The sequence below is a fragment of the Sarcophilus harrisii genome, chromosome 5 (assembly GCF_902635505.1).
Source record: "Sarcophilus harrisii chromosome 5, mSarHar1.11, whole genome shotgun sequence".
NCBI classification, from domain to species: Eukaryota; Metazoa; Chordata; class Mammalia; order Dasyuromorphia; family Dasyuridae; genus Sarcophilus; species Sarcophilus harrisii.
Window position 1 is genome coordinate 109087048 of NC_045430.1, and position 19632 is coordinate 109106679.

At 38.2% G+C, this 19632-nt stretch overlaps 1 protein-coding gene across 1 annotated transcript; it reads right to left on the reverse strand.

The window, feature by feature from the left end:
• Nucleotides 1–8000: 8000 nt before the first annotated feature.
• Nucleotides 8001–11123, reverse strand: KCNA5 (potassium voltage-gated channel subfamily A member 5). Its single transcript, XM_003771209.2, has one exon. It carries the CDS (start codon nucleotides 10666–10668, stop codon nucleotides 8839–8841), a length of 1830 nt encoding a protein of 609 aa, XP_003771257.1. The 5' UTR covers nucleotides 10669–11123; the 3' UTR covers nucleotides 8001–8838.
• Between the last annotated feature and the right edge of the window lie 8509 nt (nucleotides 11124–19632).

Sequence of the window (19632 nt, forward strand, 5' to 3'; positions counted from 1 at the left end):
TACTATTTATGTTAGATATAAACATAGAAATGGTAATTAAACCCACGAGAGTCCATAAAAAGCACCTAGAAAGAAATGTGAAAAGAGCCTAAGACAGAGTCTTTGGGGACCTTAAAAATTAGAAGGCATGATATGGATGATAAGCCAACAAAATATACTGAGAGTGTCCCACCAGGAAAAACCAGGGTTACAAAAACCCAGAAAGGAGACCACGCACAGGAAAATAATTTGATCAATAAAGTCCTATGCAGTGGAGAGGTTAAAAATGATGAGGACTGAGAAGAAACCATCATATGTGGCCATTAAAAGATCACCTGTTACTTTATAGAGTGTATTTTCAGTTATGATGTCAGAAATCAGATTGTAAAAGGATGAAAAATGAACAAGAAGAGAGGAAGTAGAGACAATGAGTGAAAACAACTTTTTTAAAACCAGTGTGAGAAATTGATGAGAGAAATAGAATAGCAGCTCAATGTCATGGTAGAGTCTAGTGAGGGTTCTTTTGTTAATAGATGGAAAGATTTGAAAATATTTGAAGAGTACATGTCCCACAAAAAACTAGATGATAAAGAGAGAGATTGAAAATTAAGGAAAGAGGATAACTGAGGAGGCAATCTGCTGGTGAAGATAAGAGGGAAGAGGATTAAGGGCTGATGAAGAACAGTTGTCCTTAGCAAAAAGGGCCACCTCATTATTAGAAACTAGAGAAAATGAGAAAATAATGAGAGATGACATCCGGAGATTTTAGATAAAAAGGGAGAAAGAAAGGGCTCATAGTAAATGGCCTCAATTTCCTCCATAAAATAATAGGCAAGCTCCTCAAATGAAAGAATGAGAGAAAGAAGAGCTTTGAAGGCTTGAGGAAAGAAAATGTTTGCAATAGCTTCTGTGTGGAATGAAATAAAGGATAATTTAAATAAAAAAAAAAAAAGGACTGCCTTATTGTAGTCAATTCATTGGCTGATGCGATTCTCTACATAAAGGAGACTAGGTAGCCTGCTTCCAGGGGAGTCATGATGATGGTCAGTCAGCCAATCAATAAGCATCTATTACATACTAATATGTGTCAGATACAATATAAACATTGGAATACAAAGAAAGGGGGAAAATCCATGAACTCAAGGAGTTTACAATGCAATAGATAAGGATATGTGATAGAAAGACCTTGGAGAGATTTGTAGCATGCACAGATCCTGTAACTGAGTCCTTCCAATTAACCATATGGCAAATAAGAATCTTTGGATTGGCTTTGGTTACACAGCTGGAATTGGAAGCTCATTCAAAAGGCATTGGCTGACCTCTCTTGGGTTTTTTATTTGTTTCTTCCTGCCTAGTGATATTCATGTGAGAGAAAAAAAAAAAAACAACAACAACAACAAGGCTATAAAGAGAGAAGTCATGACTTCCCCTCACCCCTCTATTTGAGGTAGAGGTGTGGTCCATGAATATAGGATTTAGTTGTTGTTTTTTAATTTGACATTTGCTTATTTGTTCATTTTAGGTGAAAGAGATTTGAAGTGACTATGATCTGATGAACAATAAGAGAGCAAGATAGTGAGATACTTGGGGTCCAAGAATCAAGTACATCCTAGGCTTTGCAGGTTGTTCATCATTAAGACCCCAAGGATTAAGGACTATAGGAGCTAACTGACCTATAGCTGAGGCAAGAGCTTATCTATTAGTGGTGCTAAATTTGTATGTGAACTTGGTGGTACTAGTGCTATGTAGAAACCTCATGGACTCCATTCTTGCTATAGCAATGGAGTAAATATCCCTTTGTAAAAGCTGGTTGGTGTTAATTAAATCACTGAAACATGGAAGCTGGCCACCCATGACTATGGGGGAACCACACTGAAATTCAGATTCTAGTTAGTGTATAATACTAAAAATGACATGTCCCAATTTCTCAGAGCTATCCTAAGGACAATGTTAAAACCAAACATAGTCTAGTCTACTTTATGTTCTTGAGATTGGGCATAAGTTTGGGCTGGGGTATTCCTCTGTGGACTAATACAAGCGGTAGTGTTTTGGTCTCTAGGTCAAAAAAAGGAATGAAGAATTAAAGGGAAGGGGCCCATAGGACAGAGAGAACAAACAACCATTCACCATATAAATTATTTTCCTTCTAGTCTCACATGCAAAGCCAACTCAGGGAGAAAATCTTATGCAGATATGTTTTTACCCAATGACTCCAAGAAGGACCCAATGGGGTACCACAGTGCCAAACTACAGTGGGCCTTACATAGTTCTGTACTCACAATAAGAATCAATGCACCAGGACTAAGCAAGGAGTGATCATGGCAATATGGGCCCTTTCCTACAAAGATTAACACCCCCAACCCAAATAGCTTTGGGAATTCCCCAGAAAAAAATGGTCTGGTAACTCTGCATATGTATAAGGAATTCAAGACACTGAATTGACTGAGAGACCTCCAAACTTGGGACATTGCAGACCGAATACTGAAAGGAGAGAGGAATCCTAGCTGGTAGAGAGACTCTTGAAAGAAAAGTGGGATTTGAGATTGACAAGGTAAGAGAAAAAGTATAGACTTTTGAATCATTATTATGTGTCCTTCGAGCTATAGACATATGAGGAAAACTACATGCTCCACATCCACCCAAGATGTTTCTTGCTTACTGTGCCAGTCCCACTAGAGACTGAAAAGAGCAGATTTCTTTGATAAGGTTGTTCTATCTCCTGAGCCAGATAGCCCATTTGCTCCTGTATATTCTATTGCCTATCCTAAGTCTATATACCTAGCTTAATTTCTATTTTGATACTTGCTTAAATAAATGTTTTCTGGCTCTTTCTGATTATTTTTTGTATAATAAGTGCTTGGTGGGATGGAACTGGACTGGTTAAGAGTAAACTGTAACTCTCCCCTGTGGGATGTTTTTGGTTTGTTTTGTTTTGTTTCCTAAACTCCCCAAAGTGCAACAGCCCTCTAGAATGCAAATATTACATGTATAAAAGAGAGATGATTCTAAAACAATATCTGTCTCAAAGATAAAAGAATAAAAAAATTAAGTAAACCTCCAGCTAGAGCCCTCTTCCTGCTCTATCCAAAGTGATAATCACAGCTTCCCTTAGAGATATGGCTGCTGAAGATCTTAGCTGTCTAAATTTATTTCTATAATGTGTGCTACCCTGAGTCCCTGTGTCTCAGATTTAAATTCTTCTTATCGTTAAGTTGCATCTAATTCTTTGTGACCCCCATATGTTGTTTTCTTGACAGAGACGCTGAGTGGTTTGCTATTTCCTGTTCCAGGAATTGTGAATTGACCAGGGTCACACAGTTAATAAGTGTCTGTGGCTAAATTTGAACTAGGGATTTTCTGACTCCAAGCCTGGTACTGTGCCATCTAGCTGCCTTTTACATGATTATAGTGAGAACATTGTATGCAATAATAACAACAGTATGTGATAAAGAACTATGATAGACAGCTTTTCTCAGCTATGCAGTGATCCAGGACAATTCCAATAAACTTGGAATGGAAAATGCTATCTGCTTCCAGACAGAGAACTATGGAGACTAAATGTGGATCTAAACATAATATTTTCACTTTTTTGTTTGTTTGTTTTTTTCTTTCTCATAGTTTTTCTTCTTTGGGTCTGATATTTCTTTATGACAAATATGGAAATATGTTTAAAATGATTGTATATATTTAACCTGTATGTGATTGCTTGCTGTCTTGAGGAGAGGAAACATGGGGGAGAGATGGAGAAAAAATTTGGAACACAAAATCTTACAAAAATGAATGTTGAATATACTACTGATATTATAATATCAGTAATTTATAAAATACTACTGAGAAAAAAATTATCATTTTCATAAAAGTATCATGGCAAAGAGAACAAAGCTCCAGAATTGGAGTCAAAAGGATTAGGTTCCACTTTTCACTCTGAGTTTATTATATGTGTTTCCTAAATCAAATGATTTTATTTCTCTGTGTTTGAGCTTCCTTATTAGAGAAATGAGGGTAGATAAGATGATTGCTTATGTCTTTCAGCTTCCATTCCTACAACTAAAGTATTTGGATACAAAAACTTGTGGGGCTGATCCTTGAAACATAAATCTTTTTTGCCTCTGATTTTGCATAGGATTTTATACTTATTCCATTCTAGTCTGTACTCTGGTTACTTCTTCTGAGACAATGCAGTGGCTAAGGGTGCTGGGCTTAGAGTCAGAAGAGACCTCAGTTCAAATCTCAATTCAAACACTTGCTAGTTGCATGAGATTGGGCAAGTCAATCTCCCTCAGACTCAGTTTCCTTATTTGGAAAATGAGAATTATCACAGCACCTACCTCCTAGGGTTATTGCAAGGTTAAAATAAGATAACATATGTATAGTACTTTGAAAACCATAAAGTACTATATAAATAAGATATTATAGTTCCTTTTTGTTTTGACCAGACTTCTGATTTCATGGTATACAGAATGCCCAATAATGAAATTCCCTGTACCTATGCAACTAACTCCAGGCAAACCATTGTGGTTTCTTTGTCAAGAAAACCCCAAATTGGGTTATAAATAGTAGGAAGCTATTAAAGCAACGCAGCAACAACAATAACAGCACAGTACCTGGCACATAGTAAGCACTATATAAATGTTAGCTATTATTATTGTAACCTCTATAGATTTTCCTGTCCTGCAAATGGTTTCCACTTTTGTAGTCAGAATCAAGCAACTCAACAATTATGTACTGACTTCTTTGCTGTCATTTCACATCTTATACTTCCCACTAATTTAAGGAACCATACTATCTTCTTTGTATCCTTCACAACATCTAATACAGGATTGGGTTTACAGTAGGTATTTAATAAATTTCTACTAATAGGCTGATAAAAGAAGTGAGCAAGATAGGATACAAACAAACACAATTTTTAGATTCTCCATCACTTACTGGCAAAGCCATTTTCAGAACCCTGTGGGGCAAAGCATAACTGCTGTGTCATTATTTTAGTCTTCTGATCCTAACACCAAGGGAAATGCCTTGCTACACCCTGAACACCCCAAGTGGAGAGATCTTTAGCATATATTTAGTTGCAAATTCCAACTATATTATAATTTCCTAAAAGATAGCGATTATGTGCTCCTCCCCACTCCCACACATAATGAGCTCATAGATTTGACATGTGTTCAATTAATATTTATTAACTTATATCCCAGTGATGGATAAAATGACTTCTTCAGACATTAAAACTGATAGCCAGTTGGACTTGATTGACCAATAGGGAATTTTTTAAAATCAACATGGTACCTTTTAATTTTGCTTTTCCATAATATGAGAAATATCAAGGAAAACAGTTCTTAAACCCTCATGATTTCCAAAGCACCTGCTCCTGACTTCCAAGGCAATCATAGTTGCACTAAAGGGAGTTACCCTTGGTCATCAGTGTTCTCCAGGGTTCCCACTGGCCTCTCCAGGGATATTGGATAAAAAAGTCATTCATAGGCTTCAGTTTAATTCTGGTTCTATTCTCATTGCTGATTTAGATCTTTGGTCCCCTCTCAGATTACTATCATCTTTACCACCCACTCCTACTCATCCCACAAAAAATGAATATCTTTTGCCTCTTCTCCTCCATCTTCAAAATATGATTATTATGAATGAAATTACATTTCATTTATAGTTTTCAGAGATGTAGTCTGTTCTTATTGGCAAAATATATGCTATAAACAAGATGATGCTTCCTCAATCACCAGCAAAGATCCATATGCTATCCTTTTTATTCCTCTTAATCACCTGTTTCTTAAGAAATAAATATCAAAAATCAATGGTAAGCATTGGTAGTGATGGTGCTTCCCTGTAGTCCCTGCTACAGGGGAAGACTGAGACTGATAGATTGCTTGAGTTCTGGAGTTCTGAGCTGTGGTAGGGTTAAAACTGATTGGATATCAATACCAATTGGACATTTGACACCAATATGATGAGCCCTAGTGAGTGGGGAGTGACCAGACTGTCTAAGGATGGAAAAATGAGCTCAGATCAGAAAAAAACAAGCAAATCAATATTTGGATCAAAAAGGGAGTAGCTGCTGCATTTCAAGCCCAAGCAATAAAGTGATACCCAGTCCCAATAAAAACAAAGAAAGAAAAACAAATCAAATAAATAGATGAATGGGTAGACAAATGAATGAATGATAAATGAATAGTCAAGTATATAAATAAATGAGCAAATGAATAGATAGATGAATAAGTAGACAAAGAGGCAGAAATAGATGGATAGACAGATAAATAGATATGTTTTTAAATAATAAAATCAATAGCCATGGGTTCTGTCAATAAAAAGTTATTATAATAATTTTTTTTTAAATCAATAACAACTACTTTCCTTTTGGAGTTTCTGGGAAAAGGAAAAGAGAACTGAAAATAATGTAGCTACACTCAGTTTCAACTGTTACAGATTTGCCAAATTATATAAAAACAGAAGCTAAGGGACTAAATGGACTTTGGAGTGATATCACTTGGCATTGGTTTTTGGCCCTGGTGCTTTTTTCTTTCTCTTAACCTGTCTTTTAAATAAATGTGCTGAGTTGAGCTTACATTTGGTTTCTTACTCCTCAATTTATGCGTTTAACGCTTTCTGGCTGGGGGTGGGATGGGGTGGAAGTGGAGGGGAACATCTGTCTGCATTATCATAACCACCTCTTTTATATATTTATTTGTGTAACTGTCTCCTTTAAATGCAAATCCCCAAACCTCATTTAAGCTTAAACCTGCTATGTGAAGACTTGAATAAAAGGTAGGTGCAGGTTCTGTGATTTCATTAGCATAATGAAATTCCAGGTAAGGAAACTTGATATTTTTCTGCAATTTATAGTCCTAGAAAGTTGCCTAGAGCACTGAGAGATGAAATAATTTCCCCAGGGTCATTCCACCACTATGTAGAAGAGGTAAATCTTAAATCCTAAAAAGCTAGCTTTGAAGCCAGCCATGTCACATTGTTCAAGACTTGATTCCACCACAGATTTTTCTCCAGTCATCTTGATCTGTATCTGGCTACTGAACCCAGATGGCTCTGGAAGGGAAAATGAGGCAGATGACCTCAAACAGCCCTCCCTCACTCAAATCCAATTCACTGGCATGTCATGGTATCTCCTCCCTGATGTCATGGTTCTCTTCAAGAAAGAAAACCAAACAACAACCACTATATAAAACTGATTATTAGCTTAGCCATTATCATAGGGAAAGAGAGAGAGGGAGGGTTAAGTATCATCATCGGCTGACCCTTGATGAGGATTTAAAAAGCCATTCTGTGGATTATTTAACTGGGGGAAAAGCAATATCATTAATTCAGAACTCCCGGGCAGACAGCTAACCCCAGAGAGAGATTTCTGTATGTGTATACTTACTTTGGTATTTAACCATTACCTCCCAGCCAGAAGGAAACAAAGAGATTCCAAACTGAGGGATTAAAATCACTAAATACAAAGCAACAAACTGCAGAAATTGACATTTAATGTGAATGAGCAAATCCTCATCTTCCCTGCAGCCACTGTGTGTGGAAAAAGCAAGGAACAGCTTTCTCCCATACCATGGGGATCATTCCATGACTCCATCAAGCACAGGTCTCTCAATGACTCCATGGCAGAATAAAGCTCCTGTTGAACAGTCTTCATTGTCTGAGAAAAAATCAGAATTGGTTTTCAGAGCTGTTCAGTGCTGTGTTAAGTAGAGTTAAACCCTGGGGAAAGAGAGCCTTCAGAACTCCCAGGAGATTATGGGGTTCTGTTCCCCTGTTTTATTTCACATGATTCACATTGCCTGGTAGATGCTGAATTCAAGAAGCACAGGTCCCTTGGCAAAAAGCTTGTTAAAGTAATATTTTTAATAAACACATTCTGAGCAAATCGAAAAATAACGTACTTCAGAGATTAGCTTTCTAAACTATCCTCGCAAGGTCTTTGCTCTAAATCCAAAAACAGGAAGACAAAGAGATTGTTTTTTTTTATCACAAAAATTGATTTACTGTAGAAAAACAAACACTCCCCTCAGTAAGATAATGTTTTATTTCTGAGGATAAAAACAAAGGAATTATAAGAAATTTTCCTCCAACCTCATTAAAAAGTGTAGAAAGAAAAAAATCACACCAATTATTTAAGGCTCACGAAAAAAAATCATACTTGCCTTTCTTTCCAGAAAGTGTCTCTGTTCTAGAACTTAAATCACTGAGTTCACATCACATCCAGAGATACACAGGCTTGTGGACATGAGAAGTAGGACAGGCTTATGCTGAGAAACAAGTGTCTGTATAAGGAAGGTGCTGGTGAAATAGTGGTTCCCCAAAAAAGCAGCACAAAGTTTTTCCATCCATAAGCACAACACATATTTACATAAAAAAAAGAGAAAATAGGTCAGAAATATCTGAATTACAATATAAAAGTTCCTTTTACCTGCCAAAAAAATAACTTTTCCCCCATAAGCAAATATATTCAAGTAAATATACTCAAACTTGCAACAAATATATCTGGGGTTCACAAAATCCCTAGCTTTTGTTGTTGGTTGTTTTTTTCCCCCCATAGGTTCTTTGTCTGAGTTTTCCCACTAATGGCTAAAAATGATCAGGACTGCAAATACATACATCTTACTGCACTCACCATTTCAACAGTTTCCTGCGTCATGGAATGTGGTACTTTTTAAAAATAAGTGACCCTTGTGGTGTCATGGAAAAAAAAAAAGAAAAAAGGAAAGAGGGGGAGAAGAAACCAGGGAGAAAATCAAGTTGGAGAATAGTTTTTGAATACTTAGTAGTACAAAATAGATTTCCACTCTCAAGTTTCCTCCAGCTATCCCCCTCCTCCTTACATCCCACACCTGGATGTCTTGGTCTCTTTTACAGATCTGTTTCCTGACTTGTATCCAGACAAAGAGCATAGAGAGATTTCCTTATATCTACATTGCTTTTGACTTTAAGATTACATTTTTCCACATGGCAGCTTCCTCTGTGGACTCCTTCCATGTTTTCTGGCATTTTAGCAAAAGACCCTTTGCTCCCACTAGACTTGCGCTGATTGACACTGTCGTGGATTGTGCCCTGGCCTGTGGTACCAGCTGGTTCTTCCTTGAGAACTGACCTTTCTTCATTGTCTGTCTCCCGATGATAGAAGTAATTGAAGTTGGAGACAATGACGGGCACAGGCAGAGCTATGGTGAGGACACCTGCAATGGCACACAAAGATCCAACGATCTTGCCCCCTACCGTCACTGGTCTCATGTCCCCATAGCCCACTGTAGTCATGGTGACCACTGCCCACCAGAAGGCATCTGGGATGCTGGAGAAGTGGGTCTCATGGTTGTCTGCTTCTGCAAAGTAGACAGCACTGGAGAAGAGGATGACTCCAATAAAGAGGAAGAAGATGAGGAGTCCCAACTCCCGCATGGAGGCCTGTAAGGTCTTGCCCAGGATTTGGAGGCCCTTGGAATGGCGGGAGAGTTTGAAGATACGGAAAACTCTGACGAGGCGGATGACCCGGAGGATGGCCAAGGACATGGCCTGCTGTCCATTCGAACTGCCCCCTCCTCCTGCTCCCCCTGGCTGTTGCTCTGCCAGCTCAGTGCCTAGGGTGATGAAGTAAGGAAAGATCGCCACCACATCGATAATGTTCATGATATTGCGGGAGAATTCCGCTTTGCTGGGGCAAGCAAAGAAACGCACCAGAAGCTCAAAGGTGAACCACACGACACACGTGGTCTCCACGATGAAGAATGGATCTGCCAGGGTTCTGGGCACCATAGCGGCCATAGTAGGCCCCTGAGGCAGAAGATGCAGATCCCGCCCTCCCCCTTGACTGGCATTAGCGCCCTGAGGGTGAACTGGAGGCTGTTTGGGCAGCTGGGGATGGCGAAACAGCTCCCGTTCATCCCGGAACTCGGGCAGCGTCTCAAGACAGAAGGTGATGATGGAGATGAGAATGACCAAAACTGAGACGATGGCGATGCCCCGAGCTGACCCAGAACTCTCTGGGTACTCAAAGATGAGCCAGACCTGCCTCTGGAACTCATTCCGTGGCAGGGGCTTCTCCTCTTCTTTGATGAAGCCCTCATCCTCCCTGAATCTTTCCATGGCCTCATCCCCTAATTGGTAGAAGCGAATCTCATCAGCAAATACATCCAAAGAGACATTGACTGGCCTCCGCAACCTGCCCCCGGATTGGTAGTAGTACAGGATGCCGTCGAAGCTGGGTCTGTTGCGATCAAAGAAGTACTCATTGCGCAGGGGGTCAAAGTAATGCAGACGCTTGGCAGGATCCCCCAAGAGAGTGTCGGGAAACTGAGCCAGAGTGCCCAGCTGAGTCTCAAATCGCAGGCCCGAGATGTTGATGAGGACTCGCTGATGATGCAGGGCAGATGGCCCTAAACCTTCCCCCTCCGACATGCCAAGGTTGGAGTTTGTTTCTCCTTCATCTTCCTCCTGTCCGGGAGGCTGCTGTCGCACTGCCTCGGGAAGCTCAGGTAAGGGACGTCCACCCCGGCCCTCGCTTCTCCCAGCGCGATTACGTCCGGACCTTCTCGGCGTCCCCTCCTTGGCTGCGTCGTTGAGCTGCCCCGTCGGGGGACGCAAGACCTCTTCTTCCAGCTTGGGGCCCGGGCTTCCCCCAGACTGCTCTCCTTTCCCGATGGCCGCGGTGCCTCCGTTCTTCAGCGTGACCAAGGTGATCTCCATGGGCTAAGGGTAGGGGCATGCTGCGCCCCCGCCTCTAGGCTTCTCCGAGACACTGTCTCCCGGTGCCCTCTCCAAGCCTTCTGCTAAACTCCAGCCTGGCCGCCTGAATCTCTGCGAATGCTCCCCGCTGGGGTTGCCGGAGCGACTCCCAGTCAGTCCTGACGTCAAGAAGCTGCCCTGGCTCTTTTCTCCCTGCAAGCTAGTTGGTTACCAAGCAGCATAAATGCTCCTTTGCAAGCAGATGCAATCTTACACTGCGCTCTCCATCAGCAAGGCACTCAGCCACTACCCCCTGTAGTTCCCTCCACCTCTTCTTTCATTCTCTTCCTCCCCTTTCTCTCCTTCGCGGCTCCGCGCCTCACACCCCCTATAGCTCTAGCTAGTCCTGCCAGACTAGCGGCATAACATCACCCCACCTACCCATTTCCCCTCCTTTCCCAAAACATTGGGGGCGTCACCCTGTGCAGAGGCGCAGCTGGAGTTATTGGTTTGGGAGAGCAGGAAGAGACTAGGGAGAGGTGGAGAGGAGGAGCGCAGGTTGTATGTGAGAGAGCCAAGACTCCTCTGGGCAAAAAGATGAGAATAGCTTTGTGTTTTTCTGCTCACCTGAGACTCTGCAATAAACTGGATAGACTTGGGCGGGGAAGACAAGGTGAGAATACTGAGCTGTTCCGAATTGAAAACGATGAATATCTCTCCTCTCTCTCTCTCTCTCTCTCTCTCTCTCTCTCTCTCTCTCTCTATATATATATATATATATATATATATATATATATATACATATATATATATATATGTGTGTGTGTGTGTGTGTGTGTGTGTGTGTATCTGTCTCTACTCTGTTTCTTTCTCTGTGTCTCTCTGTCTCTATCTCTCTCTCTCTGTATATCTGTCCATCTCTTTTTGTCTATCTTGTTTCTCTCTGTCTCTCTATCTCTGTGTCTCTGTTTTTGTCTCTGTCTCTGCCTGTCTTTGTGTCTGTGTCTCTGTCTCTATTTCTCTGTGTGTCTCTCTGTATTTATCTCTCTGTGTATCTGTTGATCTCTGTCTGTGCCTTTATCTTTCTCTGTCTCTGTCTCTGTGTCTGTATTTCTGTATCCTTCTCTTTCTGTCTCTCTTGTCTCTTTCTTGTCTCTCTCTCTGTACCTCTGTCTCTGCCTCTCTGTCTCTGTCTCTCTATGTCTATATCTCTGTCTTTCTCTGTGTCTCTCTGTCTCTATCTCTGTGTGTGTGTCTGTCCATTTCTTTCTGTCTCTCTTGTCTTTCTGTTTCTCTGTTTCTCTTCTCCCTCTCCCTCTCTCGTTTTCTTTCTCTTTCAGTAGGGAAAGGGTTGGCAGAGACTTCAATTAGGGTTAATATGGTTGAAATGAACAACAGTTTTTAAAACTTGCAACAAACCAATGAAGAGACCTTTTAATTTCAATTCAGAAATTGTGTGCTATCTAATCAGATTTCAACCCTAATGAAAATCCACATTCCTAATACATTTCTTTCCTGAAGCAGCAACAGATGCACTTCCCTCAGACATATCTGAGCAGCCCCAGGCAGGCAGAATCAAGGGATCTCTCTGAATAACCTCCCAACTCTCTGTTCTCAAGACCAAATCTCACTAGAATAGTAAGGAGGGGGACAGGATTAGAGAACCCAAGAAGGACTGAAAATGCCCAATAAAAGATAGTTATTTCTCTTTGAATATTTGACAGGTTCAAAGTACTTAGGATCACGCTAAGGATCTACATTTGGGAACTAGAAATTTATTTATAAGAGATGAATCAGGGAAACCCTTTAACCTACTTCCCTAGAGATGTTTTAAGAATGAAAGATATAATTCTGCCTCTTCCCTCCATAACTACCACGCTTCCCAGCCCCAGTTCCCCATTTGTTCAGTGTAAGTTGGGTGTCACACTACTGCCAGACCAGAGATGAAAGATATCTAGGGTTACCTGCTAGGATAGGGAATCAAACTTTTTCAATCCAACCTGATCCATTACAGGCTTCAACAGGTAGCAGTAGAAAAAGAAAATTACAGGAGAATGTGTATGATTGAGAAAGCCAGATGCAAGAATACAATCTGATTTATTTTAGGGTTGTTTTTTTTTTTGAGGCAATTGGGATTAAGTGACTTGCCCAGGGTCACATAGCTGGGAAGTGTTAAGTGTCAGAGGTCAATTTGAACTCAGATCCTCCTGATTTCAGGGCTGGTGCTCTATCCACTGCACCACCTAGCTGCCCCTATTTTAGTTTTTAAATAAATAAAATCATGCAGGAACATATGAAACGGATGAACAACAACGACAAAAAAAGGATAAAGTTGTTATGTGACTTTCACATATATCTGTGGAGATATATAGATACATGTGTATTTTATTGATTAACTTTCCCTTTACATCACAATCCTTTCTCTACCACCTCTAGATTGAACCCTCACTTAGTAGAAAGAATTTTGCGCTTTGGGAGGGTAAATAATTAAGCAAAAGGATCCATATAATAACTCCTTCTGACAAAATATCCAACATTTTGTCCTAACTCCTCCTGCTGCTCCCCATTTCTCTTCCATGTCACATGCATGTGACATCAATTGTCCTATCAGGGAATCATGACTTTTCCAATTGCTCAACATTTTACATCCTTTTAGTGATTTCTCATTTATATTTTATAGTCCCTCTGTAGAGTTATTTTCTTAGTTTTGCTTATTTTATCCTGTACCAGTTTATACAAATATATCCAGATTTCCCTGAAATCCTCATATTCATCATTTTTTACAACAGAATAATATTCCATTCTAATTCTATGCCATAAAAAGCTATTCCACAGTCAATATGTATACCTTTTTTTTTCCCTCAGTTTTTTAACCACCCAAAAAGTGCTGCTGCAATGAACATTTGGTATATATTAGACTTTTAAATTTGTTTCTAAATCCCTTAAAATGAATCCAGTTGTGAGATTATAGGGTTAAAGAGAATAGAAATTTAGAAACTTTTCTTGAAATTCAGAAACCTTAGATTTTGAATAGGCAATTTGTATATAAAGATATATAGATATCTGTTTCTATACACACATATATATTTATATTGTTACATATACATATACATGTATAGTTATATATACATACATTTGTAAATATATTAACATTTTGGAGCAATTTTCTGTATTGATATTCAAATATTAGATTTTTTATATTATTGTGCCTTTCACAATTTATTATTTTTAGATTATTTCTTCAAATCCTAATTTCAAGTTCAAATTTTTTTTGAAGAACTATTTTATATTTATTTATTGTTTTGATCATGTTATTTTTCCTTTTGCCTCTGCATTTTTAAAAATTTCAGTTCTCTTTTCTGGTGTGCCAGAAAGTGTCTCTTTTGTTCTTTTTTTTTGTTGTTGTTCTAATTTGCCTATTCTTTTATTTTGCTGCTTTTTTAATAACTCTAATTTTGGGATTTTAGAACTATCAACATGATTTTCATTTGATTATTTAATTTCTCTTCTAGTTCCTGGCTCATTTTTCTCAGCTTGTAAAAATGGGCATAAAATAGTTGTGAAAATAAAATGAGATAATATTATAAAACTCTTAGTACACTGCCTGGCACAATGCTTGTTTCTTTCTTTTCTTCCTTCCTGAGTCATTCTGGAGGTTTTTAGAATCATTTTTTTGTCATTTCAGGAGACCCTTAAAAAATTGTCATAGTGTCCTCACCTTTTGGAGGAGAATTTTGCCAGTTTCCTTTCTTGAGTTATGTGAATAGATGGTTCTTGTCTTTAAATATCCATTTCTACTTTATCAGCTATTATCTGTTTTATCAATTACTGTTCTGATTTTTATGGTGTTTTTTCTGTACATATGCTTTTTTTACAGCTGATTTTTTTTCCCTTTTGGAAAGCTTCTTAGAATCACCATGTTCCTCTTTGTGTCTGTTCTATATTCTCTATAAAGATGTATTGGGTGTACAAGAAGGACTAGCACCTCTGGTGACTAGAACCACTAGTGGGAAGGTTTGCTGACCCTTTTCAGGACTGGTTATTCACCTTTGGTGTCTACCTTCACCCAAATGTCATCTATAGCCCAAAAAAGAAGTAGCACGTGCAGCATCCTGACCCCATAAACTGTCTCATCAGAGATTGGTTTAGAGTAACCAGTGGATCTCAAACCCATAGGTACCACCCATTTGCATGTCTACACCAAGCATGTAAAGAATTCCACGGATGGAATGGCAAATGAAAACAATTTGTTCCTATTCTAGTCTATTTTCATTTTTATTCTACCTCCCTCCATTTAACAATTGCCAAATGTCTATGTGTAAAATATAATCTTTCCTCTAGTTACATTTAGCCAAAGCCATTTCAGACACAGATCTCATACTGAATAGAATTGAATGTGCTTACAAATTCAGCTCAGCTACACTAAAATTATGGGAATTGAGAAAGAATAATAGATTTTTAAAAGCAGCAGAGACAGACATTATGGAACCCTGAGACAATGAAGACTCCAAGGTCATACACTGCATCTAGGATCATTGCCAGTCATCTTGGCTTTTGTCTCACTATTGGATTTTAATGACTGTGGAAGAAAAAGGGAAGCTGCAATTTTGTACAACTGTATCTCCCTTAAATTCAATTCACCTACAAGGCAAGACATCAACCATGATCTTAGACTGTACCTGTCATCCTCAGCTTTGAGAAAGACTGCTTTCATAGTATATCACCATGCAGTGGAAATAGGAAGAAGACTCAGATTGAGGCTTAGTTCAGGTCTATTTACATGGCTACTGAAGAAAGAAGAGACTTGGGGAAGCAAGAATAACCACAAAAAAACAGGTCTCCTGATCTCATATTGAATAGAATTGAATGTGCTTGCAAATTCAGCTCAGCTATACTAAAATTATGGGAAAGTGGAAAAAAAGAATAGACATTTAAAGGCAGCAAAAGCAGGCATTATGGAACCCTTAGACAAGGAAGACTTCAAGGATATTCATCTCATCCTGCATCAAAAAAGAAGTCAAAAAAAGAGGCATTCTATACAAAATTTAATTTTTAAATATTATCTTTTAAAAAAAATAGAGAATCTATCAATAGCTCCATAAGAATTGGGATTTCTAGTCACCTATCAATTCAGTTATCATTACCAAGAAATATATCATTTAAGATGAATTAATATTAAGATTATATATTATTTCAATTACAATATTATGGTTAATATGGTACTTATCTTGAAAAAAAAGGTGAAGTTTTCTCTCTTCTAAGCCCTTTATCCCATATGTAACCAGCTTAATTTTCTTTTCAAAAAATTTATAAAAATATTTTAATGTTTTTCTTGTGCAATAGGATAAATGTGGAAATATGTTTAGAGGAATTGCACATGTTTAATCTATATAGAATTACTTGCTGCCTAAAGAAGGGGAGAGGGGGAGAGGAGGGAGAAAAATGTGGAACACAAGGTTTTGCAAAGGTGAATGCTGAAAATTATCTTTGTATGTATTTTAAAAATAAAAAAGCTATTATTAGAAAAAATATTAATATATACATATATATATATTAATGAAGAAAGTTTTCTTTCTCCTTCCCTTCTAATTTTCCCCTTAATCCAGCATTCCAGGAAGTAAATCTAGAAATGATCTTTCTCATTATGGTTTGATGAAAACAGAAAAAGCAGCAGGGTAAAGGCAAAAAACAATATTCTCCCTAGTGCACAAAGAAGGCAAAAAAAAAGAGAGGAAAAGACAAAAACAAAGAAAAGAACGAAGAAAGAAAGAATAAAGGGGTAAGGATAGAAAGGGAATGAAAGAGTTGATTCTTCAGAGAGACCTCAGGGCAGATCCCTTTATTTCTTGTTTAGAAGGATTAACTTTCCTGGATTAAAGGTCTGTTAAGGCCATTCACAAATCAAGCTTCACATCTGGAGCTGGGCTTTTCCTTTCTCTTCCTCCCCAGACCCAATTCAGAAGTATTCATTAATGAAATCAGTATATTTATAGTTGCCATTCTTTAGGATAGAAATGCTAAACTAGATTCAGTGAGCTCTAGAGGGCAAGTACTGATTTTAAGGGAAATTGTGCGTTTTCATCTCCCTATTCTTTTTTAGACAGTGATCATTTCAGATTGAAACTGAAACATAGTAACAAGGAGACCTAGTTTTGTTTTTTTTTTTTTTTTTGGTGTGTGTGTGTGTGTGTGATTTCTCTTGCTTACCCATGTCTCTTTTTTCTTCAGTCTCCTGATATCTATGTAAATTGAACTTTTTTTTTTTTTATACTCGAGAAGGCCTTCATAAATTGTTGTGGTTAAAAAATGGTTCCAAATTTATTTACTTGGTGGAAAACTTTTTTGAGGTTTATTAGGCTGGTCCTAGACAAATTACAGTTCAGGGGATCCTGGACCATATCTACTATTCTAGCCTATAGGATCTGTCGTACTTATGCTGCATTGGTATTGCCTTCAAAAGCCCAGTGTCAACTTGAAACCAAAATTCCAGTGTGACTATCTTCTTATAGTAATCTCTCTCTGTTTCTGTGTTTCTGTGTCTCTGTGTCTGTGTCTGTTTATCTATCTGTCTGTCTGTCTGTCTCTCTCTCTCTCTCTCTCTTGATCTTTCTCAGGCTTTGGCTTTGTGCATGTGTGTGTGTGTGTGTGTGTGTGTGTGTGTGTATTTGTCTGTCTGTCTCTGTGTGTCTGTTTATATATTTACCCCACAATGATTCTAGAAAAACAGAAATGCTATTCAATATTCCAGGTAGTTTAATTATGATCATACCTAGAGGAAGAAGGAAAAAAGAAATGACTTCTACATGACCAACCCATCTAAGACATCTGTGAATATTTCAAGATAAATATGAGCTACATTTATAGACTCTGACCTATAGATTTCTAAGAATAGGCTATACTAAGTCTACTGAACTTTTTTGTTATCTTGATTACTATAGGGCATGAATCTGGATAGGTCAGCATTCTCAAAACATACGCTAGTGCCTAAAAATATTTAGGTTATTGATATTAAACCAATGACATTTCTTTATTTCTGATAATAATAACAATAACAATGTGTATATGTATATATATATTAACTAACTCAGAGGGTTGCTGTACACTAAGTGCTCTAAAGCTGTTCAGTGTTATATAAATGTGTATTATTATTATTAGGAAAGGGGGAACAAAGGAAGCAACACATGTCATATGATCATAGATTTAAACCTGGAAAGGGAAGAGACATTAGAGGCCATCCAATCCAACCCACTAATTTTATTTTATTTTATAAAAAAATTTAGATTATACATGTACATTAATTTTTTACTTAATTCCATATAGTCATGTTGAGAAGAAAAATCAGAACAAAAGAGAAAAACTATGAGAAAGAAATAAAAACAAGGGGAAAAAGGTGAAAACTGTATGCTTCAAACCACATTCAGTCTCCATAATTCTCTCTCTGGATGTGGATGGCATTTTCCATGCAAAATTTATTGGAATTGCCTTGAATCACTTCATTGCTGAGAACTATCATTCATAGTTGATCATCATGCAATCTTCCTGTAACTGTGTACAATGTTCTAAAAGAACATTGTACACAGCAATCAGTTCATGTAAGTCTTTCTAAGTTTTTTTTTTTGAAATCAGCCTCATCATCATTTTTATGGAGCAATAATATCCCATTATTTTCATATACCATAACTTAGACATTCCCCAACAGATGAAAATTCACTCATTTTACAGTTTTTTTGCCACCACAAATAGAACTGCTAGAAACATTTTTGCACATGGGGTCCTTTCCCCTCTCTTTGCCAACCTACTCATTTTAAGGATGAAGGAAATAAGGCTCAGAGAGAAAGTAAATGACAAGTAACAGGATTGTAATTCCTTTGAAGACAAATCCAATACTCTTTCCAGTGTGCCAAATTTGCCTGGATACAACTCATCCTCCTTAGCCCTAACCTGTTGCTGTCTTAGTCTCCAAGTAAGGGGAGTTCATAATATTTTCTTCTCCAATGAATAAGTCATTTTTCAGTCTTCTCTGACTCTTTGTAACCCCATAGAGGATTTTCTCAGCAAAGATACTGGAGTAGTTTGCCATTTCCTTCTCCAGCTCATTTTAGAGATCAGGAAACTGAAGCAAATAGGATTAAATGATATGCCCAGGGTCACACAGCTAATTCTGAGAACAAATTTGAACCTAGATCTTCTTGACTCCAAGTCCTATATTCCATCAACTGCACCACCCAGCTGCCTTTGATGTAGAAGGTATGCAGAAGTTCCTTTAAATCACACTCTCATAGAGATCCACTATTAAATTTTCACTGTGAACATTTACCCCATAAAACATTTCAGAATAAGGCTTGATTTATTGTTTAACTAATTGTGTAGATTAAAGAAACTAATGTAGAAGATGTTAATAAAAATTAAACTTGAAATGTGTCCTGTGTACTTTTTTCTTTCTTTTGTTCAGGAAACATGAGCAGGATGATCCTATTGTTAAACATTTACCAGCATACCCCTGCTCTGATGGCTAACCACCTTAACAATTCTCCTGAACCCTCAGAGGCTGGTGCTTTAAAACCTTGTGTTTCATTAATCACTGACATTTCTCTTGAAGAAAAAGACAGCATGATTTCTTGCACACGGCAATCATTTCTTTCTTTCAATAAAGACAGTAATCTGGGGAATGGCAATTATGTCTGCAGAATTACCAACCTTGTAGCAAGCATCATCTACAGTCTGAAATTACATAGTATTCATTTGTAGCTATTTTAATGTCTGTCCTCCTCTCCCTTCCCCCACCTCAACTCAACAGATTTTGATTAATCCTAGATAATAACTTCCTTATTTTTAGCAGGCTGTTGCTGCTACAATATTTGAGGATCACAATAACGACTTCCACAGGTTCAGCTGGAACTCAGCCACCACCCATTTAATTTCCCTAGCCAGCCTCAAAGCTTTTGTCTCCAACAACAAAGAGGGATTGGCGGGGACTGGCAGATG

What these genes read in the sequence shown, in the direction of transcription:
- KCNA5 (XM_003771209.2), bottom strand. Translation starts at nt 10,668, where the DNA reads ATGGAGATCACCTTGGTCACGCTGAAGAACGGAGGCACCGCGGCCATC.